Here is a 26,910-nt window from a genome sequence, read left to right on the forward strand (position 1 = left end):
AAAGTTTCTATTTCGTTAAGGTACTGTCAACGAAATGTCTCTTGTCATAAGTTTTTAATTTTATTTTCGAAATTCGGTATAAGCACTATTTTTTATAATAGTAAGGGGCGAAAAAAATCAGTGTTTCTTCTCATTTAAATACGATTATTGTTTTAATATTGATCTTTTCTCCTTAAAAGGATTGTCTATGACAGTCTCATTTCTGAAATTAATTTATTTTCTCTAAAAACCCGAAGTAAACGTTTTGTATGGATGTTTAAATCTCAACTTTTCTTTGGGACTCAATTTAAAAGGAGATAAGAAATATTTTTCTCTTTATATATATATATATTTCTTATTCCAAAAAATACTGCTTAATATTACTGTACAACTAGTAGAATATTATAAACTTGGAACTTGGGAGCGATACGAAATAAAAAAAACAAACAGAACAAGAGATCTTACGACCACACCCTTAACAATTGACCGGCGTTATACATACTTTTCAGCAAATGGGCTCAGGTGCCCGTAATTCGAACACCTATAGACGGTGTATAGATATAGATAACTCTGAATGCACTGTCTAGATTCCAACATCAGTATTATTCGTTAAACCAAGAGAGGCAAAATGTATTTTGTGAAAATATAAATTATACAATTGCGAAATATTTTTTCAGAAACTAATACATAAAACTTCGAAAACGTACCAATGTTTGCTATAGTGCTAGAAAAGGATTTATGTAACATGAAAGATAAAATAATTAAATTTGCTTGCAAAAAACTATTTGTACATGGATGACAGAAATTATCTCGTATCTTATAAGTCAACAGACCCATCTCATTTGATTGGTTGTTCAATTGATTATATAGTTCAATAAATTTAGAATTAGAATCATTAATTCGTTTTTATTAAACAACATTTTAAATTGAATACAAATTAAATTGATATTCTATGTAATAGAAAGAAAATATTTGTCTGGGGAGGGGGCATGTTCGATAAGATCAAGTTGGTTTAGATGAAAATTTGTCCCAGAGGCCCCCAGCTTCCACTGGACTCCAGTGAGTGTGAGGTGGTAGGGCCGGTAGGAACAGTTGCAAGTCTGCAGTATAACTCGTGCTCCGAACTAACATATTTTAATTTTCCTTTAATTAAAATTTAACTCTTATCAGTTTTTGTTTTACAACGAATACTTTTTTAAATTGTTACTGTGATTCAATTTGAGAATGTACAGACTGTAAAAAAAAAGTTTGTCGCCATTTTACCACCACACCCCGTTAGTTTTTTTACTACAGGTAAACACATCTTTAATGGGAACGGGTCGTTCTCGGCCCGGAGAACGGGAAAACTTTCAAGCTGGAACTCATGGAATTGGAGAATATAGTTGCAAACACAGTTTATCTAAAAGCAAGGGAAGGTAAGTTTGGGTTAAAACTTTTCCAACCTACCTAACCCAAAAGACCAAATCAATAAAACAGCACATTAAACTATATCTTACCTCCCTAACAAAGCATGCCATCATTCAAATTTATTGGAGTTTTTTTTTTACTAACTTAAAATATGAAAAAATGCAAAAGAAAAATAGTAAATATTAACAGTATTATCACGAATGACCAATGATATATTTTTAGAAATGTTTACACTATTTTTATTGTTTACTTTCCATTGAACACCTAACATCCAGCACCTGTTTGAAATGTTTTGTTAATTCCTGTAATTTTAATTATTTTTTTCTTTGTATGAAACTTTGGTTTGTATAATATTCAAAAGAGAATATTTCTAAAATAACGTTTTAAGCATGTGAAAGGTTATAATACTTTTATCTCGCGCTAGTTATCATTTTGTAAAAAAAAAAAATGTAGACCACAATGCAAAACAAATAAGCAATATTTTTAGCTTGGTCTATAGATTGTTCAATTATTTTGACCTTTACTATCAAGGTAGGCACGTAGTACCTAAACTTTATAGTACCCATTATTTGTAATCATATAGTACTTTTCGTTTAATATTAAAATTCCAGTAAATTTTCCTCCTAAATTTAAAAAAATAACACTTTGGTTACTCAAATTGCTGTTTTATGTACTTTTTTCATCTATTACCTAATTAATAATTTGTAAATCAATTCGTAGTTGTCGTCAAGCATCCACCTTAATAACACTTGATATACTTTTAAGGTGGTGCAGATAGTAATAAGGGCAAAAGCAAAAAATGGAAGAAGATTTTACAATTCCCACATGTCTCTCAATGTTTACATTTGAAAAATAAAATTGGTAAGAGTTTTATGTAATTTGATCCTTTAATTAATGAATAGATAACCGTAAAAAAAAATTAATACTTTTGTATACCAAAAGTGTTTAATAACTCTAAAAGTAACTATATTAGACAACCAATGCCGGTTTATTATGATGAAGTTATCTCCAATTGAAATATGTTTATGTTTTCCATACCTGGAAAAACGAATGCAAGGAAAATGTTTTGTAAGAATTGTACATTTATTAGTAATGTTGGTTTTATTTTCGTTTAGAATTTGGCTCACTTCATAATTTAACCCAAAATGTCCAATGATAGTAAACTCCTAATTGAATCTTTTGCGAGAACTCATATTTATATATATTATCGTATCATTTTTATGACGTTCTTGAATATTGCCTAATTTCTTTAGGAGATCTTTATTTCTCCTGTGTTGCTATTCTTTCTATGTAGGGTAGAAAACCAAGTACATCCTTCTTTTTGGTAATAGCTTATTCATTTTATGAAATATCCTTCTAAGCATCTTGCTGACCAATGCATTCAGTCTGGGTCAAAGATATGCTACTGAAATACTAATGCTATTTATACTATTGGTTCAGAGGGTCAAACTTCCCATATGCGTGTCTTGCGCGTCACCCAGTGAACATATCATAGCGAATGATCTCCCTCTATTTTATAGAATATTTTCCCATCTTTTGCCTCTACTCATTTCTTCATTTTCTTTATTTGTCCTTTTTTGGCTTCGTTGCCGTCTTATACGAACAGTTTGGCTGAATTTAGTATTGTCGTTTTAGCCGTCATTTCCGTCTCCTCATTGCCGTGAGTGACACAAATAATTTTAAATGTTAATTGAAAATTACTTGTTGATTTATATTCTGCTTACCCTTAAAAAGTTAACCATAAAAGAAATATTGCGAAATGTAACATGAACGATTAAAATACCACACAATAAATATGTATAGTTTTTTTTTGTTTTAATTTGAAGCGCGTTAACATATTAAGTATTTGGCACCCAAAGCTTTTTCAGTGCACTGCCAGTCTTTGGACAGTGCTCCCTCGTACTATCGCTAGCTAGTGAGTTGTCAGAGGCTCCAAAGAAGAGAAACTAGTGCTCTAATCACTGAGCTACACCTCAGTTTTATTTGCTTTCCCTTTAATAAAGTAGTTACCGAAATTCCTTGAAAGAACGACCTGCTCCGCCCAATGTAGTTTAAGTGAATTCCGTATCATTTTTTGAATAAACTAAAATTTGCCGGGTCTTTAAATTTATTCGGACTTATGATTCTTTGATGTTGGTTAGCTGCACTGAATGGATAAACATAACTTAGGTGTCAAAACATTTATGAGGAGACTAAATGCTTCACACATGCGCTTGATAAAATCTCTGAAGATGGATGAAAAACTATAATCGATCTCATTGAAATAAAACTTGCTATGAGGATAAAATAATTGATCAGCATAGCAGATTTAATCATGTGTTCAATCTTTAGATATATTTGAACTTCATTTTTGAATATTTTGTATCTTAATTTTAAGAGAACAATGTTTATCATACTTGGAATTATTTTTATGCGTTCTAATAAATTTCCTTCTCTGTTCTGTACGAACGTAACTTCGTGTGTCCTATCATCTTCTCCATCAATGGTCGTGCAATTAAGCTTAAACACGGTCTAATTGATTCGACAGAATTCGACTTAGCATAGTGCCTACTTTCTAAAATATAACTTCTATTCTACATAATTATTTCTTCTTGTGAGAGTATTTAAGGTGTCTTAGGCTAGTAGATTTTAATACTATGATGAAGATGGGTCATAGTTTAAGAGTGTTACATAGTTTGAATTTTTTTAAGGAATCTTCTTGAATTTTTCTAAGGAATCAGAAAATTGTGTTTGGTATAATCTTAGTAATATAGGTTTACTGTTGATTAAATGTTATTTTTGAGTAAGATGTTTTTTTTTTATGATTCGGTTGTTAAACAAAATCTCCCGTATTGCAACATCAATATTATAATGATCACTTCAACAGCAGTGTTGTTGTCACGGCTTCCCTAGCAGCCCACGTGTAAAAGTTTCAAATCAAAGTGATGAAAAGGCTTAGTATTAGTATTGTCCTTAAATTTGTGTTAAATGAAACCCTTTGCCGCCTGTCTAAAAAAAATTGCAGAAAATTCGGAAAAGCCATTCTTTTCACTCCAGTTGATTGATTTGTCTACCAACTCGTAATTTTGGTGAGGCAAGTCATACTTAAAAATATTATAAAGTGTTCAAATTGTTAAATATATTTAAATATATACGCCAAGAAGAGCCTACGTTATCGCGAGCTTAATTTCATCTACGTAAGAACCACGCTTAATTAAAGTTTCCTGGTAAAAATAAGAGCTGTGGACGTACATTATTCAGTGGATCTACAAGTTTATTGAAAATCCATTTCTAAAGTCGCACTTTTGGTCAACCAATTTTCTTCATATTTTGATATTTTGCTTACATTGAATTATTGTTAATATTATAAAGTTATGACCGTATGGTGGAATAGTTTTTCACAGTGAATCCTATTCCTTCCCTTAACCCAAAAATGCTTTTTTATGGGCAAATGTTTGAGATATAGAGTGTAAAATAAAAAAAATCAGTATTAAAGAAAATAGTTGATGCAGTTTTCGAAGAAAAAAATACGGAAAAATCTATTTCCTCCAAACTTGCAGTTAGCTCTAAGTAAGTCGAAAAGTACGTTGTTGATTTTTTTTTTTTTTGCGTTTATTGTGCTACAATCAGCGCGTTAGCGCTATAAGTAACAATGATACAATAGAGTAATAAATGATAAGGTAACGAGTGGAGAAGTTACCCAGTGGTAACACTCCAAAACATTATATGGTTAGTTACATTTCTCTCTTCACTTGAGAGTAGATCACGAGGCCACTGTCTTTTAAGACGACTTGTCCGGTTTGTCAGGAAGAGTTTTAGAAGAAAGATTTTGAGCTAAAGGATTTATATGCGATTGCTGACTGAAGTGGAGTTTTCTGTATCGTTTTTTAGCTACTTGGGTGACAAAAGAAATGTTAAGGTCAGTGTGTATAGTCAGGTTGGAGACAATAAAATGTAGCGTTTACGATAGTTCGAAGTATTTTAGATTGTAGCGATTGAATCCTTTTGGCGATTGGAGCGTTTGGTTGAACCCCACAGCTCTACTGTCCTGAAAAAAATAAAAATAAATAAATAAATAACAGAAAATTACATTAGATTCAAATATGATTCTCAAAACAATTTTTGTTTTCCATTTTCAAGAAAAAAGAAATCTAGAATTATATTTTTTAAATTCTTTAAAACTAAAACTATTATTTGATGAAAATGTGTGTTTATTGCATCCCTGACCGGTTTCGAACTTACATCAATCAGCAGAGATAGTCTAATCACTTTGGTGTTGAGATTTCGACTTCACACATGTTTCCGTCTCGCATATGAACTAAATATATGAAATATATATTGTAATGTATTGTAAAACTCAGCATATCTTCAATACTTTCTCATACGTCGAGAAAAGAGAAAGTAGAAAAAAGAGGGGTTAATTAAATCAATTAAGCGTTAGTTTCTCTCAGAGAGTGTTAATTTTGCGTGCATGCTTCAATGATTTGTTATTAAATGGGAAAGTATATTTCTTACTTTTAATTTTTTTTACATTTAAATTGTTTAATTATTTTTTTTTCTTTTACTTGGATTTGTTGTGGCTCTTTTTCCCCAATATTTTTTGATTGAGATCTTTTTTTAGTTTTTTAAAATTAATTTTATGAACAAATTATTTTTTCACGATCGCAAAAAAAAAAGAAAATGCTTTGCAAAATGAAATTTTATTGAGCTTTCAATTGTTTGAAATATTGAAAATTGTAAATTTTAACGATTCCACCGTAATTTGTCATTATCTATTCCTATTTTCTAATTTGCAGATATTAAATACAGCTATGTGGTTGATCAACAACCAATTGGTAGATTATTATTTAGACAATTCTGTGAAGTAGAAAGGCCAGAATATCATAGATATAATGTTTTCCTTGATGCTATTGTAAGTGAATAAAATTTGATATTCTTTTTGTGCTAATATATTAATATTCTTTTATCATGGCAATAAATTTCATTTTTCTTCCATAAGTACATAGTTTTTTTTTTAAGGAGAAATATGAAGTTGAATCTGATGAAAATCGTATAGAGCAAGCGCACACAGTTTACGATACGTACCTGAAAAGAGATGTAAGTATTTTAAAGATTAAGATTTAAAAAGTTTAATCCAAATTCTTAAACCGAGTTCTTACTTAACTCTTTTAGAATAATGCAAGTAATTGTAATGAATCTTATTTTCTTATATCAAATTTGTTTCCCAAATGTTTAATTGAAAAAATAGTGTAAATTAAATTTAGGATTGGATGTCTAAGCCATAAGATAATCTGTTAGTCTGCTTCAGTATCTATCACACTTAGTATTTTGCTTACGTTATGCGAATTGAATTCACGGATATATTTGTAAAGTGAAGTTTAATCATTGGCAGATCAAACAATCGCAATATTTTTACAAATCAGAGGCTGAGATTTGTTTTTAAAACATTCTCCTTGGAAAATAAATTTTATGGCATTTTTGGGCGAGAGTGGGATCCCCCCCCCAAAGTGCAATTTTACTGGATTGTACCGCAATATTACCTATTTACTGTTTTCCAAACTTAAAAGAGAATCCTTGATCATAACTATAACCTCCTGTAAGATCTCTTTTCTCTCTCCGGCTGCTCAGTTGAAGATCTCGCCCAAAATTATTTTTATATAATAAAATTTGATTTTATTTAGGGCACGTGAAAATTCTTTGCTGGAATAAATTTATGAAAAGTGTAGAGTGAAAGAAAACTTGTGTAAGCATTTACTACACCAGACTTTTTTTTTTAAAAAAAAAAAAAAAAGGCGGCTGCCTTAAAGTTTTATGCGAAACATATTTTTCAAGAAAATTTATCTGCTTATTCACTTTGTCCTTAAACTACTTAATTTTCCAACTTTGGTGAAAATATTTAATTTTCCTTTTGTACTGTTGACACCAGATTTAGAACATTCGATTTATCCGTTTAAGAAGAAGAAAAAAAAAATCAAATACAAAAAGTTATAATAGTTGTAAAGTTTAACTAACCTCTATAACCTCTCTATTGTTCCTTGCGAACAAAAGAATTTTTATTTTTAAAATCAACTACCTTTTAACCCCTTTTAACATTACTTAAGAAATCTATTCAAACATGAATTAATTATATGCAAAACTATTGAAATTTAAAGAAAAATTAATTTGATTACAGTTTATTTCTAAAAAAAAAAAAGAAAAAAGTACACTATTTCTCATTGTTTAGCCATTGTTTTATTATTTTTATATTGTAGGCACCCTCACCGATAGATGTATTAAATTCAAGCTTAATTGAAGCTTGCAAAGAGAAATTAACATCCGGAAATCGGGAATTATTTGATGATGTTATGGCTACAGTTAAAACATTTTTGGCTGGAGAACCTTTCCAGTTGTTCGAGAGTAGTATGTATTTCCATAGATATCTTCAATGGAAATGGCTTGAGAGGTAAGTCATCTATTTTGAAAGTTTAAAATGTTATAAAATATTTATTGAATTAAGAAGGAAAGCCAGCTTTTAGATTTCAGAAACTGATTCATAAGTGATGGTGGATGATTATGATGTTTTCATTTTCACTTAGTGGAACGATTGTTTTCTGGGCGAATTCACTTACATAGCGGGTTTCCCAAAAAGGTTACAGAGTCGTAATTTTAGGCAACCAGTACTACGGTCGTTTTAGACTAGTAAGCTACTAGTTATCAAGTCGTATGAGGTTAATGGAAGTCTAGAAAGATACTTCCTATCTATCCAGATGTGTACTTCCATATATTTTGTGTGGGTACCTGGGCACTTAATTCCGGTACTTGCCTGGCCTGTGAAGGTTACCATCTGATTCACAAATAGTCGTATCAATGTGGGTTATAAACTTAAGGCCAATGAAGGCGAAAAAATTCATTGCTGGGCCACTCGCCTATGTTTACTTAAGGTGCTATTCTCATTCATAAGATCGCCTCTTTTTGGCTTCTGCATGTAGCGCATGGGCCTGACTATGCTTATCATATGTACGTTTATCAGAAAAAAGAAGAAAATAAGGCTCTTAACTACTTCTGGAAGGCCTACTTCCATTCTTTGTGTATTATGAAATGAGAGTTCGGCTTTTTAGAAAAGAAAACTCAATCCATCAAGCTTTACTCAGGTGTCTCTGAAACTGAGTACAAAGCCGAGAAGCGTAGTTCATCTTGTTTTTTACAAAATCTAATTTAAAAAAAAAAAAAAACTTGTTTCATACAGTTTTCGGAGCGTTATCACTTTCTCTGGGATATTGCAATCATGATTTTTATTTTTAGTCTTTTAAGTTTTGAAGCCCGCTGCATAAGAAAAATGGCTTTTAAAAATTAGTAAATTGTACATATAACTTTCATAGAAGTTAGATATTTAACGCTGTCCAAATAAATTGATTACATCACCTTGTTGCTAGTAAATTTTTAATATGGTTGAACTTCCTAAGAAATCTTCTGAGTCAGCCAAGAAATATTTAATGTTAATTAATTTCATTTATTTACAGCCAACCAGTCACCTATAAAACGTTTAGAATGTATAGAGTTTTGGGTAAAGGTGGTTTCGGTGAGGTGTGCGCATGTCAAGTGCGAGCCACTGGTAAAATGTACGCTTGTAAGAAATTAGAAAAAAAAAGGATTAAAAAACGAAAAGGAGAAGCCATGGTCCTTATTGAAAAACAAATTTTACAAAAGATAAATTCTAGATTTGTAGTAAGTTTAATTTTTTTTTTTTTCTTTTAAAGAACTTGTTATTAAATAATTTTGTATTAATACATTTTATTAATTAATTATTATTATTATTTTTTAGGTAAGCTTGGCATATGCTTATGAGACCAAAGATGCTTTATGTTTGGTGCTGACAATCATGAACGGTGGTGATCTCAAATTTCATATTTATAATATGGGCGGGGACCCAGGTTTTGATATACCAAGGGCACGATTTTATGCGGCTGAGGTATGTTTGAATGTTTGTAGGTTTGAGGCAGCAACCTTAAGTACTTATAAAGTACCACTAATTCGATGTGTAGAGTAAAATCAGATCAGATAAGAAGCATCAAAAACATTGATAGAATTCCAGATTTGAGGACAAAAACCTTTTTTGAATTTTTAATGAATTACTAGTACTGTGCTTATAGCTTTAATTTATACATAGCTGCAAATTCCATTTTTTATAAATTTACTATACATTGTTTACTAACATTATACAGTCCATTACTTCTTTCAAGAATACTAACCAATCCCTCGATCGATGATGACCCCGTGATCATCTAAATTCATACCGTCGACTAACTAGGTTGATTGCCACATTGATGAAATAACTACGTATTGACTACCAACTTTTTTTTTGTACATTTTTCCTTTTGGTCATTTTTACCTGTTGCATTATTGTATGTCCTGTTGCATCTTATTGACATATACAAATAATAATAATAATAATAATAGTAATGGAGCCATTTTTCTTCAACATCTCACTTTCTATTATTAATTGTTATTATTAGATTGGAGTACATTAGAATACTAATTTATTTATTTTTTGTTTCAATAGGTGCTCTGCGGGTTGGAGCATCTGCATTATCAAGGTTTAGTATATCGTGATTGTAAGCCAGAGAATATACTTTTGGACGATGCAGGTCACGTCCGAATCTCAGACTTGGGATTGGCTGTTGAAATACCTGAAGGTGAAATGGTCAGAGGGCGAGTTGGCACTGTTGGATACATGGGTTAGATAACTTTGATAGAAAATTATTATTAGTTTCTTTTGTATTTTTTTTTCTTTACAAAAAAATCCTTTTTTTCTTCATAGCTCCTGAAGTTATAGACAACGAGAAATACACATTTAGCCCAGACTGGTTCAGTTTTGGATGTTTAGTGTTTGAAATGATTGAAGGGCAAGCACCATTCAGAGCTAGAAAGGAAAAAGTGAAAAGGGAAGAAGTTGATAGGCGGGTGAAATCAGATCAGGAAAAATATTCAACCAAATTTACAGACGATGCGAAATCATTATGCAAACAGGTTAGTGAATTATATTAATGTTTTAGTTTTTGGATGCAGTTGACCCAAGACATATCCTGCGGAATTATTTCACATAAATATTCGCAAATGTTAAGTGAATAGCCTATAATGGGGCTATTTTTGATTGGCGTTTAGGGAACATTAACAGATTTTTACTAAAATCTTTAGGCTTTCAAAGCTTGCTTTTAAATAATTCGATAAACATGCCTCTTTCATAATTTATCATCATTTAGCCGCATCTCCAGTTTAAACAAGAGTTCCTTATAGTGCATCTTCTGAAGCTGAATCTCTGAACTTCCTGATAGCTGCACAGAATTTACTCTCTAAGGCATGTTCTATACAAGAGTACGAATGGCAGTCCTGTTTAATGAGAACATCAAAATCTTCGTCGCATGAGACCTGATATCACCATCTCTGGTATCATCAGATGGGTCTCAGCACATCCACTTTTAGGTGATGAAAACACCTCTCAGACTCGCTAAGGAAGTTCTAGCGTAAGCGGAAGAGCCGTTAACCAGGGCTAACTACTTTATAGTGCCAATATAACACTTCCGCAGTATACCAAGAAATGGCTTCGCCAAATTAAAAAAAAAAATCTGAGGCTTCTAACAAGAGTCTATTTTCCTCCAACACCCAGGCTTACTTAAAAACAATTTCTGAATGTACGAGGTTAGGGATAATCACTCAGTGGTTCCAACATATGTTTAAAAGCAGTTCCTGGAGAGAGGTGGGGGATAAGTTTCTTTCTAAAGCGGTGGTTAATCCTTTTAATCTTCAGAAACCCCTGAGTTTTCAGAATTCTTCCTGCATCTCTTTGCAAAAATATCAAAATTTATATTTAATTTGGAAGGGAACAATAAATTTTGGGAAAGCAGAAGGTGTATAAAAGCCGTTATTAACCCTAGAAAATCAATCACACAAATTATTTGAAGATAATTTCATTCGAAATAGTTTTGGAAAAATCTTTACTACCTTGCGGTAAAAAAAAACAATCTGGTTGTGTTCGTTCAGATTTTTTAAGATTTAAATTTTTGTTTGACATTTTTTAATAAAATCTTTCTTCTTTAACGCTCTTCTACTATTGCGCATTTCTTGTTTAATCGATCCATTACTTAAAATATAAACAGTTACAAGTACGCGAAGCGTATTAAATTCTGATAAGGTCTCCATACATTCTCATAGAATAATAATTATTTTAATTAAATAATATATGTACATATCGTAATTCAAGGATTAGTGATTGATGCTTGTATATTTACATTAAACCTTGATATTCTATTTACTCAATGCATAATGTGAAATCATATCTAATGTTAAGTACGTAAGTTGGAATGTACTATATGATATTTAAATAATTTGCAGTCCATGCACGATATAGTTATAAATTCTTTGAATGATGTCATCAGCGTGAGAAGTATACAATAAGAAATATCTGCTTCCTTCCTTGTTTCTAGGCCCCCAAGGAAGAGAAAATGATTTTATTTATTCATTTGGTCTCTACCCAAACATTTTCAGACTTATTTTTCGTTATTTTTAATTTAGTTGATGAATTGACTGGTATTTTTGGAAGAGAGATTAATTGTAATTCCTTCATTGTTTTCTTTATCCTATAGCATTACAAAATTTCCTTCTTTTCGAAATATTTGTTTTCCTATCTTTACCGACACATGACCACAAAAAATTGAATTGAATAAAATTTCTCTATACATTCTCTTACTCCTAGTAAAAGAAAGTATTGCTACCTGAAATAGATTTTGAGGCACAATTATTTTTAGCTGTGTCTTTTTCGCAGTGTTTTTGAGCGGGTGAACGTAAGTGTGTTAGATAGAGGGAAAAACCTCAAAATAACTACAAATTGTGGAAAGCTATCTTAAAATTCCTCAATTGAAGTACTACAGCTTCCGATATTAAACTTAGAGCCTAAATCCGTGTACCAGAAATAAACTTTATCACTTATGACTTTAATAATAATAATAATATCTAATTGTTTTATTTTGAATTAATATGTACATAATCTTATAAACAGTAAACCATATTTACACAAAAGTATGGACAGCAGTCCATCTGCTTGACCAAATTCTATTAAAAATTTACAATACAAAATACAAAATAGCAGCCAGAACTTATCGCATAATTTCCATTACATTCTAATATATACTAAGCATTATATTCCTGTATGAGAAAGCTTTGTACTTCCATGCTCTAATATGATAATTATATAGCTTATCCCAGTCGCGTCCATTTAAATATTCAATACACTCTGATTCAGTTAACACTTTCTTTCCTAACCATATTACTCTGAATTCAGATAGTACAGGACAGACACTTACATAATGAAAGGTATCTTCAATCGCAGACTGGTTACACATGGAACACAAATGTACAGTTTCATCTCTGGCAACATTGAAATTCAGATTCAGCAATTGTCCTCTTAATTTGAAAATAACTTTAATAAAATCTATTTTAAATTTATCCGAAAAATAATTGTTCTGCTCTAAGTCAATATTTAGTTTTTTATACAATGCGTGATAAATAGAGTTTTGGGCCTTCGACACTTATGATTTTAGAAAATAGTGATTTGAATTTTTTACACATTTTGTGAAAAATCGCAATATTTTTTGTTAACTACGATTACTGTTACGACAATGATCGTTTATATAAATATAGTAGTAAGGAAAATAATCCTGCAAACAATTGATACACAACAATAAATGTATCTTTTGCCTCAAAAAAAAAAAATGGAATCCTAATAAAGAAAAACAGTTTTAAGTTTTCGTTTTTTTTCTGCTTTCATAAAACATTTTATAACGAAAATTCACTCCCCCCCCCCAAAAAATATTAATTTTTATTTTTTTTTAGTTGCTGAAAAAATCTGGTAAAGCAAGATTAGGTTGTCATTGTGGTAGGTATGGCGCTAAAGAAGTAAAACAGCATGAGTTTTTTAAATCGATCAATTGGAAAAGATTAGAAGCTGGAATGGTAGAACCTCCTTTTGTACCTGATGTATGTAATTTAATTCAGATTCTCATTAATATATACATAATTTTTAAATTTATAATTATTCTAATTTCTTTTGGTTTTAGCCTCATGCAGTTTATGCAAAAGATGTGCTAGATATTGAACAATTTTCAACTGTAAAAGGTGTTAATTTAGATGCTACAGATGATACTTTTTATTCGAAATTTAATACTGGATCTGTTTCCATACCATGGCAGACTGAGGTATGTATTAATTTTTTTAAATCCATTTTAGTTTTAAATATAATAATACAAAATTTATTTGTTTGAAAACTTGAAATTGCTAATCTAGCTTGTTTTTTAAATGCCATCAAAGAAAAAAAAAACAGAAATATACCATTTTTTGCGCTCCGGTTATTTGATCGGCATAATACAGTTTTTTCAGATCATTGGCCCGTAAATAAGACGGATTAGATACAAATTTCCTTGTATCGGTTCTTATTTTAGTAAACCGGAAATAATTTTGCCCAATTTCTTCGATAACTTCGTGTATAGTTTTATACCATCATATTTGTAAAAAGTGAGCAGCCTAGTGTTTGCATTTTTTTAATTTTATGTTTTGCGACCCTGTAGGAATAGTAATTCCCTAAATTTGTAATTTATGGCGGAATTGGGCTAGCCACTTCTTCAGTATCCAGTGAATTGGAGGAAAAAAATGCTTGCTACAAGTGGGACCCTTCTGAAAATGATAATATTTTAGTTACTGAATTTTATTATTGTTTAATTCATCAGATGATCGAGACAGAATGTTATAAAGAATTAAATATATTTGGACCTAACAATACTCCATCAGCTGATCTAATACTTAATGCATTACCACAACCAGAGAAGAAAGGATGTTTTCCATTTAGAAGAAAGGTAAGTCGTTATTAGATCACCATTCTTAAATTAAAAGTTTCCTTATTGGAGTAACTATCACTTAGAATGCATGAATCATGTTGCTGCTTTTAATTATTATTTGTTACAACGATTTTCAACTGGTAAAGGCCGAAACGAGGGACATAAACAAAATTTGTTTTTAAAAAAATTCCGAACAGCTTTATTTATTTAATAAAAGTTGTAATTAATTTAATATAAATTAAGGTTATACATATTTGTCAGAATGTGGCAATATTTAAAATGCTTAATGAAAAATCATTTTAATTGTGATCTAAACTTAAAACACTTGAATAAAATTTGGGCTATATCTGTTGTTCACCAATTAGTATCAGTACCATACTTCCTTCCGCATCTGCAGATAACAAAACAACAATCACTCTTTAGGAAGTTCTAGCTTTAGGATCAACAGTTAGGGATAACCACTCGCTGGTGGAAATTCACCTCTGCTCTTAATTACTGTGAGAGAAGAGCCGGCAAGTAGGGATAACCACTCACTCTTCAGTATTCCCTTCGTTGCGTGAGAGAGTTTGCCTTTCTCTAACACCTGGAAAACTAAGCAGCTTTCTGGAAAATTTCACAGTGCCCCAACAGCCATTCTTTTTTAATCAGTAGTTTAAAGGCGTTGAAAATCGTTTTTGTAAATATAAATTTTTTTTTTTAAAAAAAGTTGGATTGCAATACGTAAATAAAAGTGCATGTTTACTTTCTGATTAAATTTTCTGTAGCTATCTCACTACTTTTCTTAGCAACATAGGCTGCTATTGTCATTAAACTTACAAAAAAAAAAAAGACTGGATTAGCTTAAAAACTAAAATGTTAAATTTTATGTAGCATTTTTGTGAAGCATGCTGGGTAAGATGTACAGGTTTTTATTGGCAATGGCAGAAAAAATATTTTTTGGAGTACAATGGTGACGAAGGACACCATTTTTACCCGAAACGTACAAGATAATATATAGAAATTGACCTCCAAGAAAAAAGAAAAAATCTCTGGTCATTGCTGATGAAAACTTGTTATCACAATATAAGGCTTGATGATTTTTCTAAATCAGTATGCTCGATTCCAACAAACTATGTATATACTCTGCACTGATCTTTAAATTAGTACACTTTAGTTGCATGCTGCTACATTTTATGTGAGGTTTATGTTTATGTTTTTAATTACAAGAAGTTTAGTCATCAGTAATCGATTTCGTTTATTATAAATTAAGAAAATTTATAAAATCATAAATAAACATTCTAGTGAATCAGATACAATTTAAAACTAAAATATTTAAAAAATAAGTTATGCATCTTAACGTATTTTTGAAATCACTTTTTATTTTCTCTTACTAAGTAAGATAAAGTATTATGATCATGTCAAATTTTCTCTATAGATTTTTCACGAGAAATCCATTTTTTGAGGACTTCTGAGTCCAAAAAAAAAGGGTACTTCAATAAATGGCGACTGTTACGTGAGAACACCAGCTCAAAAATTAAAAAATCGCAGGAAGTTATGAGTTTTTAGAGTTTAGACTGCCTTCTGAATACCTATCAGTAGATTGTTAAGACAGTAGTTTACTTATATTTTATGTCCACTGTGATCTAGTAAAAGATCTATTGTGGCTCCCTAGTGTGTTGTGCGTACGTCTGTAAAGTGTTATGTTTTTAATTACAAGAAGTTTAGTCATCAGTAATCGATTTCGTTTATTATAAATTAAGAAAATTTATAAAATCATAAATAAACATTCTAATGAATCAGATACAATTTAAAACTAAAATATTTAAAAAATAAGTAAGTATTAAGTATTAAACATAATATGTAGCGAGTATTTGCAATAATAGAAAGCTTGTTGCCTTCATTATTAATTACTAATTAAATAAGTAAATATCATATCGCAGATAAATTGAGGGGATAATTTCTTTAATTTCTGTCAAGAAAGCGAAAAATGTTATTTCGATTTTTCTGCTTAATTAAAATTTTACTGGGACTTCCTCTACAGTATGACATCTCCCATCTTATTATTGTGACTTGTATTTTATGACCAAGGCAAATACAAGTTCGATATTCGGAGGAGCTCATCAAGAAAAGTTATATTGATATAAAATTTGAGCCTATCCAGACGAAATAACCACGTTGTGTCTTCAGTAATTAAAATTGTTTGGATTTTGAACTAACAAATACCATCTTAATCTTAACCAGAATATTAGTGGTGGTCTAGTATATGTATTTTGCATGAATTAATCTTTTGAAGTTATTAATGTTGTGTTAAATTTTGAAGCTTCTACTGCTTTTCACCTATTGTAAAAAAAAACGCTTGCATGATTTCTTCCGCTATTGGCCGATAATATTTAATTTAAAGAATTTATTTTTAAAAATACATTATTTTATGTGATAAATTTCTAGAAGAAACAGTCAGCACGTAGTATGCCAGTACCTATAGATGATTTGTACTTGACATCAAAATCAGAACAAGCAGTTAGCTGATCAACAAATTCACTCGGCTAATTAAAGCTGTAATTGTAATGAAATTTGAAAGAAATAATCTAAGAAAATAAGAAAAATCAACCTTGTACTTGGAATGATCAATTAGAAGTATTTCATTCACTTCTAATAATTACTCCATCTTCATTCTTGCGGAAATTATAAAAATGTGTAAACAAGACAAGCCTAATGTTTGTTTTTTTTGGGTATGGAAGATTGTATTATTAACAGTTTACACCTCGCTATCCAAGATTTACGTATTTTAAGGAAATTAAACAAAATTAAAAAAAAACCTATAAACTTCTGTGCCAACTTAGTGTGTATACTAAATATAATAATTAAACTATATTTATTGTAACTTTTTAAAAATCAGAAATATTACGTGTCCAATACATTTTTTTGGAGGGGTATTATAATTTATATATTCTACGCATTTTTTTTAGTATTTTATAATGGATGTAATTTTTTTATGTATTGTACTACATAATTTATGCATATATATTCTACCGGAAATAAGTTTTGGAAAATATCTTTTAAAAATCAATCCTTAAAGGACTTTTTTTCAAGAAATTTCTATTAGGACAAAATTTATCTTACAAATAATAAATTATTTTAATATATTTTATCTGCTTCCTTCCTAAATTTTTATTTTATCGAGACAATTTTTTTTTTTTTCTTACCGCAACGAACTTATAAGATTAAGGGTCTTCTATTTAAAATATGAATAATAAAACGCGGTCATTGTTTTAGAGCTGCAATTGTGCTCACACATTAAGTCGTAAAACAATGAAATAAAAATGTAAGTAATGTTTGAGAAAAAACACACAGCCAAAACATTATCTTTGCATTTTTAGAAAGTTTTGAAAATAAAAAAGATGCGATTAAAAAAAGAGAAAAAACGAACAAAATTAAACCTAAACTTGTTTCTGGTAGAACATAATTTATTTTTTACACTAATTTTATTCACTATTTAAAAAGCAAAAGCACAAAATGGGAACTAATAACCCATCTCATTTTTGTATTAGTGTTGTAAAACCAAATGGTCAAAATTAAACAATATCTTTATACATGAAACATCGTATAAAAAAACGAAACGAGCACAAAACATCACAAAGAAATAAACGAAAATGGTACAACGCTTGTAAATAATTTAAAAAAAAAAGATAGCTAATTAAATATTTAAAGAAAACTTAAGTGAGCAGTATATTTAGCTTAGAATTTTATTAGAAATATAACATTTTTAAAAAAAAGAAATTCACAAATAAGGAAAATGAAAAAAATATTACAAAAGAAAAAGTTCTAAAATGAAAATAACTCATTTTTGTATATATTATAAATATTGTATTCGCTTGTTTGCATTGTGTAATATTTTTCAGTGTTAGTTACCAAAAAAAAAAAGTAATTGAAATAAAAGAACATCTCTTTAATATTTAGTCTAATAAGAATAATAATAGGTGCACATAATTTTAAAAAGTCCATAAATATCTTTGCGGGGGTGCAATACATTTTTAGGGTTTGTCACGTTTTCCTGAACTAACAAAAAACAAACCAACAAACAGGAACAGATTGTAAGTTATTTCTTGAGGGCTGATTCAGATGTGACTTTTCTTTTTTGTACAGGCTGATGTATAGCTTTGATTATAGATTGTGGAGAAAGGAATGTCCTAAAAAGCCAGCCCACTTTGAGCTAAAATATCTGTTGTGGTACTTGACGGTAGTTGGGTTTATAAATAGAATTTTGGTACCTATAAAGTGTACAATAATTAAATAGTGGGGCTAAGTATGTTCTTTGTATGTTGTCCGAGGACTCTTAAATGGAAAACATCTTCATGACATCAGGGGTGTCAGGCACCAGGACTTTGTTATCCGTAATATAGGGCTCAAACGGACTTGGCCTGTAGAGTCTAGATGGTTACCAGATTCAGAAGAGTATATAGTCTTTTTGTAGCCTCATACTATCGTAATTTGAGGAGCTATTTTTAAAAATATCTGGTAAGGGCTTTGCGGAAAGGTTGCATCGAACACTGGATTACCATTGGCTCTCTTTCTTTTTCTATAAAAACTTACCTCAGGAGCCCACTTTGGTGATGGTCTTACCTGGCCCCGGAAATGGAAAGTGCGGTCTGGTCGCAATCGGAATACAGTTATTTAAATAAATCAAGACCTGCATTTATCATGTATTAAAACAAAAGGGGATTTATATCTGGTGAGACAAATAGATCTATGATTATCAGTCATTCAGGATCGGTGTCTTAGAACCTAAAATTGTGCCCCTACCTCTCCCAAAAAAATTAGTCACATTTGAAGGCCTCAGAGAAGATTAACTTAAAAATAAAATAAATCTTATAAATTGTTAGGGCATTACACTGTACTTGGTTCCTAACTTTTCACGATTGGATATTCTTAAGTTTGCTTCTTTTTATACTCTTAAATGTACAATATTTTGATATAATCACTCTTAAATTCACAAGTCGTCGAGAACTAAGATGTTAAAACTCGTGAAAATATTTTAAACCATAAATAAACGTACGAATATGCATTTTTTAATTTCGTTTTCAGCAATTTAATAGTTTAGTTTGATTTATTCTTACTTGAATTTTTAATTTTCATTATCGCTGACATGTTCGCGTAACGAAGTTAGATTGTAGATCTTCTATTTTATTTTGTACCCTAGACTTCGACAAATAAATTTACCGTTTTGAGATTTTACGTGTTTAACTTTCTAAGAAATATTTTCTACTGTTTTGAAAATACTTTTAATTAGAACATATTGTATTTTCTAAAATAGGTGTCTTCTATAGAATCAAAATTGGCTAAAAGACACTCCAGACGTTAACCGCAGCAAATGAGCTAAATTTTAGTGGAAAATGTAACTTACGGTTTGGTACGGAACGGTAACACTTTTTCTTTTTCTTTTAATTTATAATTATTACCTCCTTAAGAGAAATATAGGAAACTCATGATGCAAGATAATTAGTTTTCGTTTTAGTAGTTCCCGATTATAATTTTTAGTGAAATAAATATTTTAGGCCACTCAAATTCATTCTGTAAATAGTAAAAATTCCAGAATTCAAATCTCTCTAAATGTCCATTAAGAAATACAATTTCAAAAAAAAAAATATAGAAAACTAGTTCCAATTAACATATTAACAATTTGTCTGATGCACAAAAAAAAAAATATCTCGTAGAAATTAAAAAACAAACTTCTAATTGACGCAATTTTAAAAATGATATAGTTAGTTTAATTTAAGATACTTGCAGATTTGGTGATACGATTATTAAAGGAATTGACTTTTAGACACTTCATACATACACTTATTTTCTTTGTTGTTATTGTTATTAAAATACAATTTTTATATTTTCTGTTAATAAGTAGCTTTTCTTTTTAGATAAGAAAAGAGTTAGTTATTTTTCCTTAGATCATTTGAATCATTTAAGTAAGATTTTTCCAATAGGTTCTGCCACACAATATTCAAGGAAATTCAACTACGAATTTTTAACTTCAAAATGCTATTTCGACTCTAGAATACAGAATACTTTTTTAAAAAACCTTTATATTGTGTAAATTCTCATTAAAGAAAGAAGGTTTCTTAAATTCCCTTTTTGTTAAAATAAAATTTCTTGAGGTTGATAGAATCCATCTGAGAAAGGCATGTAACTCAATTGTAATTTGGTTTTCTTGTTTTCACTAGTTTCTATAAAGTTTATTCCTGGAATTAATTGTCAGAATATATTTAATAAGAGGAAAGTTTGCTCTAGAGAATATTTTAATGCTTAATATTATAGTTTCCGGTAGAGGATACTCACAGGAGTGGAACTGCCTACAAGTGTTTCAAGATAGTTGCTCTCATCATGTTTCAGTTTGATTCTTCTATAAGAGATTATTGTTAAAAAACATTCAGTGTACAAAGTGGAATCTGTATTCCTAAGGTCAGAAAGGTCAGATCCTCTGGTAAAAAAGAAAAACTGCTTGCTACGTGCGTGCATTGCCCTTTCATTAATTTCCCAATCTCTTAATGGTTTGTTTAGATTTAATAAAGATAAAACTGAATCATTCAATTGAATCCCAGCCATTTTAATTCTTATATTTCTGTTTCAAATCTTCTTTTTTTTTTATCCTTCTTGAACACCCTAAATGTTAAAACCCACTAAAAGTATATTTCGTATTCTGCTAAAAAGCAAATTTTTTTTTTGTATAAAAACAAAAGAATATACTATTATTATATAAAAATACGGTCAGAGTACACTAGAATTCCAAAGAAGATGCTATTTTTATTTAAAATAAAAAAATATCTTTCTCTTGGGTACTTGAAGAAAGGTTTACTAAACAAAAATGATTAAATATAATAAATGCACAATGTTTAAGCAACTAAAAATCGAAAATATATTTAGGCATAATTTTTATTCTTTTAAAATGTTCATAATGGTACTACTTCACTTTTGGAAAAAAAACTTTATAAAAAAACAAAAAAGCCCCCCCCCCCCTGCGAGAGAAAATCGTGTTTCTTGTTTTATTTATTCTTATTTTTGTTTTGTTTTTCTTTTATTACGTTACAAAATAAGCTGCCAAAATAGGTTTATTTGCTCAATTTATTTGATAGAGAGACAAATAATAAATAAAATAAAGTTTATTGCACAAATAAAAAAGAAAATTAGCAATTTAAGGAAAAATTAAATAGAAAAAACTCAGAAATTATACTTGAAAAACAGATCAGATGCCATATTTTTTTGTTTCGCTTCTTATATTTTCGCTTCATACTATTTTTATTATGTTTTTTTAATCAATGCATTTGTATTGTCAATTATATAGTTATCTTAAAAATATTTAAATATAAATTCAATAATCGGTGTTGTATTTTTTAAAAAAATAGTTTTCTTTACACGTTTTGAAGGAGAACAAAATAATTTCACTTTTTTTTCTACAAAAAAATAACGTGCACTTTTCAGTTCTAAAAGGAAATTGATTGATAATTTCCACATCAGTTATCATGTAACTTTTCTTTATCCTTAAATCCTCAGCTTATCATGTTTTTAAAAAAATACTTTCTTGGAAAATATTTAAATTTAAAAATTTAATTTAAAGAACTGTGTGTACCTTGAATGGGATTAATTGCAGAAGTATCTCCTCTACACATGTGAGAATGTGGGCAACTTAAATTCGAAATCTGCTTTTTTCGCTTTTTAGACGATTGTCTAATTGAGTACTAGCTCGAAGCTTTCCGCCTGTACTGTTTCTTGTTTTGTACTGTCTATTTCTATCATAAAGAACAATTTCGAACTCATTCTGAGTATTGTGCGTTTTGTCCTGTTTGAGCAGTTAGTTCTTTTGATAACGTCCGCTCCTCGGGATCAATTATAACAATGAGTTGTAAATTTTGGGTTGTGGGTTATTTAAAATCGCAGTCCTTATCAAACTTGTTTGCTCCTTAACCTCATTTGGTTAAGTATGCGCTCTTAACCCGAAAATATCCCTTTTTAATGGTTCAGTCACCCTCACCTTCACAAGAGTTTGGGAAATCTTTCTCTTTGTAGTTCCTTAGTAGCCGCCATAGTTCCTTGTAAATAGGAATGAAAATCATAATCTACGTAAAACAATAATGGTACCACCTACATTCTTGTATATTCTACCCGTCAATGCAGACTCCTGGCTTGTGAGAGTTGATAGATAACCTCTATTTGACCAAAACGTTTAGGATTTACTTAGTAAAAGGAGTCCCAAAGTCTTGATGGTTTTATAGCAGCCTTCTTCTGCAAATGCAGGAATAGATCTGTCTGAGTGACGATTATTGCTGCCTGAGTGTCCTCTATGAGACTAGCCAGATACATTTACGTTATGAATCTTCTGTTTCAGAGGTTTCAAATTGTCAGTAAAAATGGTTTATAATAATTTTCATTTTTCTTATAACAATAAATTCATTTACTCATTTCTTTTTAAATCTTTATAATTTATTCAGTGCTACTATGCATTCTGCGATTTATCCCTACGAAATGCGTTTACAAAATAGAAATTTATTATTATCGTTGCATAATTATTTTATTCTAAATTCATTTATAGTTTTTCATTATTATTATTTTATTTCACACTCATACTACTTATTTATTTGTGTAATGGATATTTTTTTTACTTTTAAAAGTTTTTTTGTGTAAATTCAGTCAATAATCTATTTTATTTATTTACGTTTAAAAATAGTATATATAGATAAGTATGTTTATTAGTATTTAATGTAAATATAATACATTTTATTTCATAATTTATTATTTAAAATATTGTGTCATAACTTGTCTTTTTTATTAAACAAAAAAACCACAATTCTCATCTTATACTTTGATTACAGAGTTCTGTAAAATTTAGTTGGTTTTTCGTGGTGAAAATTATCAATTTGACTTGTATTACAATTCCTTTGAACATAATTATTTTGTTTTTTAAAAAAGGCAAGTTTAGGAAAAACAAATTTAGTATGTAATTTGTATTAAATTTTGTTTAAATATTGTAAAGCTCCTTTCAGATTTGTTAACTTAGCAATGGTGATTAACTAGATCGCGCCTCTGAGCTCTCACCTCCGTCAACATGGCACAATTGTTTAAAACAAAATTTTGATGTCCATTATGTATGTTCATAGGGAGTGGAGTAGGCTTCCAAAAAAAGTGAGTAGTCAATATTGTGAGCTAGAATTTGCTTAATAGGTCTGGTAATTTTGTATCCCTTGACTACTATTGTATTTCTGCAGGATCTGTTGGTTATTGATTGGGGGATTCGAACTGAGGGATCTTCCATTTACAAAGCCACGCTCTTGACCACTAGACCAACGCCCGCCCCCTAGAAAAGTCTGTTAACTTTTCTCACGTTCAAATAAACCAGGATTTGATTATCAATCTTTTGCAAGCAACTGGCCATTTTGTTAATTTACAATGTTTCACGATATATTGTCTGTTAAATGATCTTAACATCTAAAAAAGGGTTTGGGCTATATTTACTGGTCATTGCTCAATTAGAAACAGTTTGTGTGAGATGAAGTTATTTAAAAGTTTTAAAATTATCTTATTTATTTAATTTTTTAAAATGATTACTTGGAACATTTAAGGTTCTTTCGATTGGTGTAATTAAATTTGTTTAGGTGTGTAAGATCATTTTACCAGAAGAATATCATGAAGCATGAAAAATTATAAAATGATTGTTTTCTCAAAAACTGATGATAACCGGACTGTAGTTTATTTGAACTTTTTCCTTGCAAGTGAGGTTACACACGAAACATGCGGAGTGACGACAGATAAAACTTAATAACTGCAACATGATCTTATTTTGTAATCTAGCTAAGGCTATTGTGAGATTATTTTAATTGTCTTCTTTTTTTAAAAAAACTAATCCTCAAAATGAAAAAAGGATATATCGCATGCTAAGTAACTAAGATGAAAGGTTTTAAGTTAATATTGTATTTATTTATGTATATTTTTAATTTTAAGAAATGTGATTTTGGGCTATAAACTGTGTTCCCCTCAATCATATTTCTAAAACATTGTAGTTCCTGAGTTTTTATTGAAGGATAGGTGGTCGGGCCCACAATTTGCTGGACATCTGCAGTTTGTGTTCCGTCATAGTACACTATCGTTTTCTAATGTTTTTTAAAGCCTAGTTGGTTCATCAAGTATTTACAAGGAAATGGGAATTTTCTAACGACTCGTATGTAGAAAATTAGTCAAATCCAGCTTCAGTGGTTGCCAAACCTAATGCACCTGCAAGACTTAAAATCTTAAAATTTCAAATCCCAGCTTTAATTCTTACTCCGAAGAATTATCAGTGGGTTATCTCGCTCACCAAAGAACCTCTCACACTAAATGCTATTGAAAGTTTAATGTTCTAAAAATAATAAAGCTTTTCAACCCTTTTATGTAGCTTTAAATGAGGACATTATGCAATACATTCTGTTTAATTAAAGTTTTTATAGTAATATTAATAATAATTATTATTATTATTTCAATTATAGAAGGGCAATAAAATTTAATATATTTGCGTGAATTAAAATGAAATGTATTTACGCTGTTTATCTATTTGCGTCACAGTGCCAAAGCTACCACTTCTTCTTTTCTCATTAATATTTATTAATACTTTTCCTGGTGATTTTTGTGGCCTAAAGATAGAATTTTTTGAATTTGGGGATTCTGCAGTCATGTCCTTAATAAGTCAATTCCAAAAGCAAGAAGCCTTTTAAAAGTATCTCTTTAACGTTCCTCTACAAGAATTGTTATCAAGGGAATTTCTGGTCATTTACCATACTTTTTAGGAAGACTTAATCGGACAAAAACTATCGATCTAAAGGAGAAAAAGAACGATCCAACCTATGGGCATTAAATTGCTGAGCTTGGTTCCAAAATTATCGAACCTCGTTAGAAACAGTTCCCCATCAATATTTAGGCTACGACAATGATAATAGCATGTGCATCATGAACAAAAATATAGTAACTTGTTGAGGTCCTATCGAAATAAATCGAATGTCAGGCTTGGAGGCCACTTTCCTCCAGCAATATTGGCGGAATCGGGCAATGGAGGAGTTCCTCGTTATTGTCAGAGGGAGATAGAGAAAAAGGCAACATTTCTAAATTAGATGATGAGAATGAATGAAGATCAGACAATGGTCCGATTGAAAGCAAATAAATAAACCCTTTGATGAACACAAATCACGATATTATTCGTTTTAATGGAATTTATTTATTTTAGTTAATTTTCTTTATTGTCTCCCGCTTTTCCCTCGGTGACATTAGGTAGATTTTTAATTTAATGACTTTTTTAATTTGTTTTTTTTTTTTTTATGACTCAGGGTATTTTAGGTTTATTTGTATTTTTGGGTTTCCCTACAAAATACTACTATTTAAAAATATTTTATTTTAAAAGTTTTTGCGTATGTTTTGTTTTTTAATTTGTATTTCAGTGTGTTGTGGACTGATATTAAAATTATTGTACAATTTCTTTTAAAAATAAGTTTTTAAATAATTTAAAAATATATATAAATGAAATTTAAATATATAAATATATACATAAATTACTAGTAGATAGACATTAGAAAAAAGAAGAACATTATGTAAATAAAGTAAATGTTGTACACTTGACAAAATTTCAATTGAAAAACAAAAAATTAAAAAATACAGTTGTATCTAAAAGCTTTTTTTCCTCATAAAATGAAAATGACTTTTTATTGCACATCATAAAATAAAAATTTTAAAAAAAAAAAAAAAAAAAAAAAGCTGAAATATCTTAACATTATTTCATATTAATATAAAAATTTTTATATCGCCCATATAATAAAATGTATTAATATTTGAAATATGTGTGGTATTTTATACGTAATTTTCAAATATTGTTACTACTGCTGACAAAACCTGGTTGTAAACAAATCCAAGTTTTACTGGATCATATTCAGAGACTATGGTCTGATTGCAGTAGTTGATGTAAGAGGAATCGAAATATTGATGTTCGTTTCATTTCCTTAGTGGAAGTATTGCAATCTATCTAGAATTGTCACCGGGAATTTATGTTCTGAGGCAACGAATAAGATGTTTTTTAGGAAATCGTGTGTATGTTTTATAAATATATAAAAAAATTGCAGTTATCTCGAATTTGGTATTCCATTTTGACGCTTCTGATTCTAAGGGACTTTACTACAGTTTTTTTTTTCGAAAATAGATCCAATTTTAGAAAAATAGATTTTTAGGGAAATTGTCTTAGGAAATAGCAATTTTTAGTACCCTACAAAGTACCCCTTCGAATCAAATAACAGTTCCGCCTTCCAAACAACAAGAAGTAATATTACAGGATGTATTTTCTAAAGCAATAAAAAATATATTATATTACAGGCATTCAAAATCAAGTATTCAAAATTTAATGAAAATTGTATTACCAATAGTGCTGCTACTTTATAAAATTGCTGCACTTTTTACGATGACTGCATATGTTTCAAGTGACTAACTATAAGATAAGGTAGAATCTTCATGGGCTATTAGTGTTTGTTTTTGGTAGTCGGAACCCAATCGATCAAATGACCGCCTACATGACCATTCTTTTTCTTTCCTTTTTTTCCTGACAAAGCTTTTCCATTCTGTTTGCTGGTTTTTCAGGCAGTAGAAGTTATGGATGGGAAATAATTTTCCAAATAGTTGAGATTTCTACCTTCTTCGTCTTTCACGAGGT

At 29.8% G+C, this 26,910-nt stretch overlaps 1 protein-coding gene across 2 annotated transcripts; it reads left to right on the top strand.

Annotated features, from left to right (window-relative positions):
- The first annotated feature begins 1,038 nt into the window (after positions 1–1,038).
- Gprk2 (G protein-coupled receptor kinase 2) lies at positions 1,039–26,332 on the top strand. Of its 2 annotated transcripts, none has more exons than XM_074115011.1 (13): positions 1,039–1,394; positions 2,152–2,247; positions 6,162–6,277; positions 6,385–6,462; positions 7,617–7,807; positions 8,865–9,069; positions 9,167–9,313; positions 9,905–10,079; positions 10,163–10,371; positions 13,231–13,374; positions 13,455–13,592; positions 14,121–14,246; positions 15,643–16,616. In XM_074115011.1, exons 1-13 carry the CDS (start codon positions 1,343–1,345, stop codon positions 15,667–15,669), a joined length of 1,704 nt encoding a protein of 567 aa, XP_073971112.1. In that variant the 5' UTR covers positions 1,039–1,342; the 3' UTR covers positions 15,670–16,616. The 2 variants fall into 2 exon arrangements, with proteins under 2 accessions (XP_073971112.1, XP_073971111.1); XM_074115010.1 differs by lacking the exon at positions 15,643–16,616 and adding an exon at positions 16,653–26,332 and having other exon boundaries at positions 1,040–1,394.
- The last annotated feature ends 578 nt before the right edge of the window (positions 26,333–26,910 follow it).

The sequence above is a fragment of the Rhodnius prolixus genome, unplaced genomic scaffold (genome assembly GCF_049639745.1).
Source record: "Rhodnius prolixus isolate KJV_2025 unplaced genomic scaffold, Rpr scaffold_7, whole genome shotgun sequence".
NCBI classification, from domain to species: Eukaryota; Metazoa; Arthropoda; class Insecta; order Hemiptera; family Reduviidae; genus Rhodnius; species Rhodnius prolixus.

Bases quoted from the DNA above. Each gene is read 5' to 3' on its own strand.
- Gprk2 (XM_074115010.1), top strand. From the start codon at position 1,343: ATGGAATTGGAGAATATAGTTGCAAACACAGTTTATCTAAAAGCAAGG. The intron at 9,070-9,166 runs GTAAGTTTAATT...ATTATTTTTTAG, and splicing joins AGATAAATTCTAGATTTGTA to GTAAGCTTGGCATATGCTTA. The intron at 9,314-9,904 runs GTATGTTTGAAT...TTGTTTCAATAG, and splicing joins CACGATTTTATGCGGCTGAG to GTGCTCTGCGGGTTGGAGCA.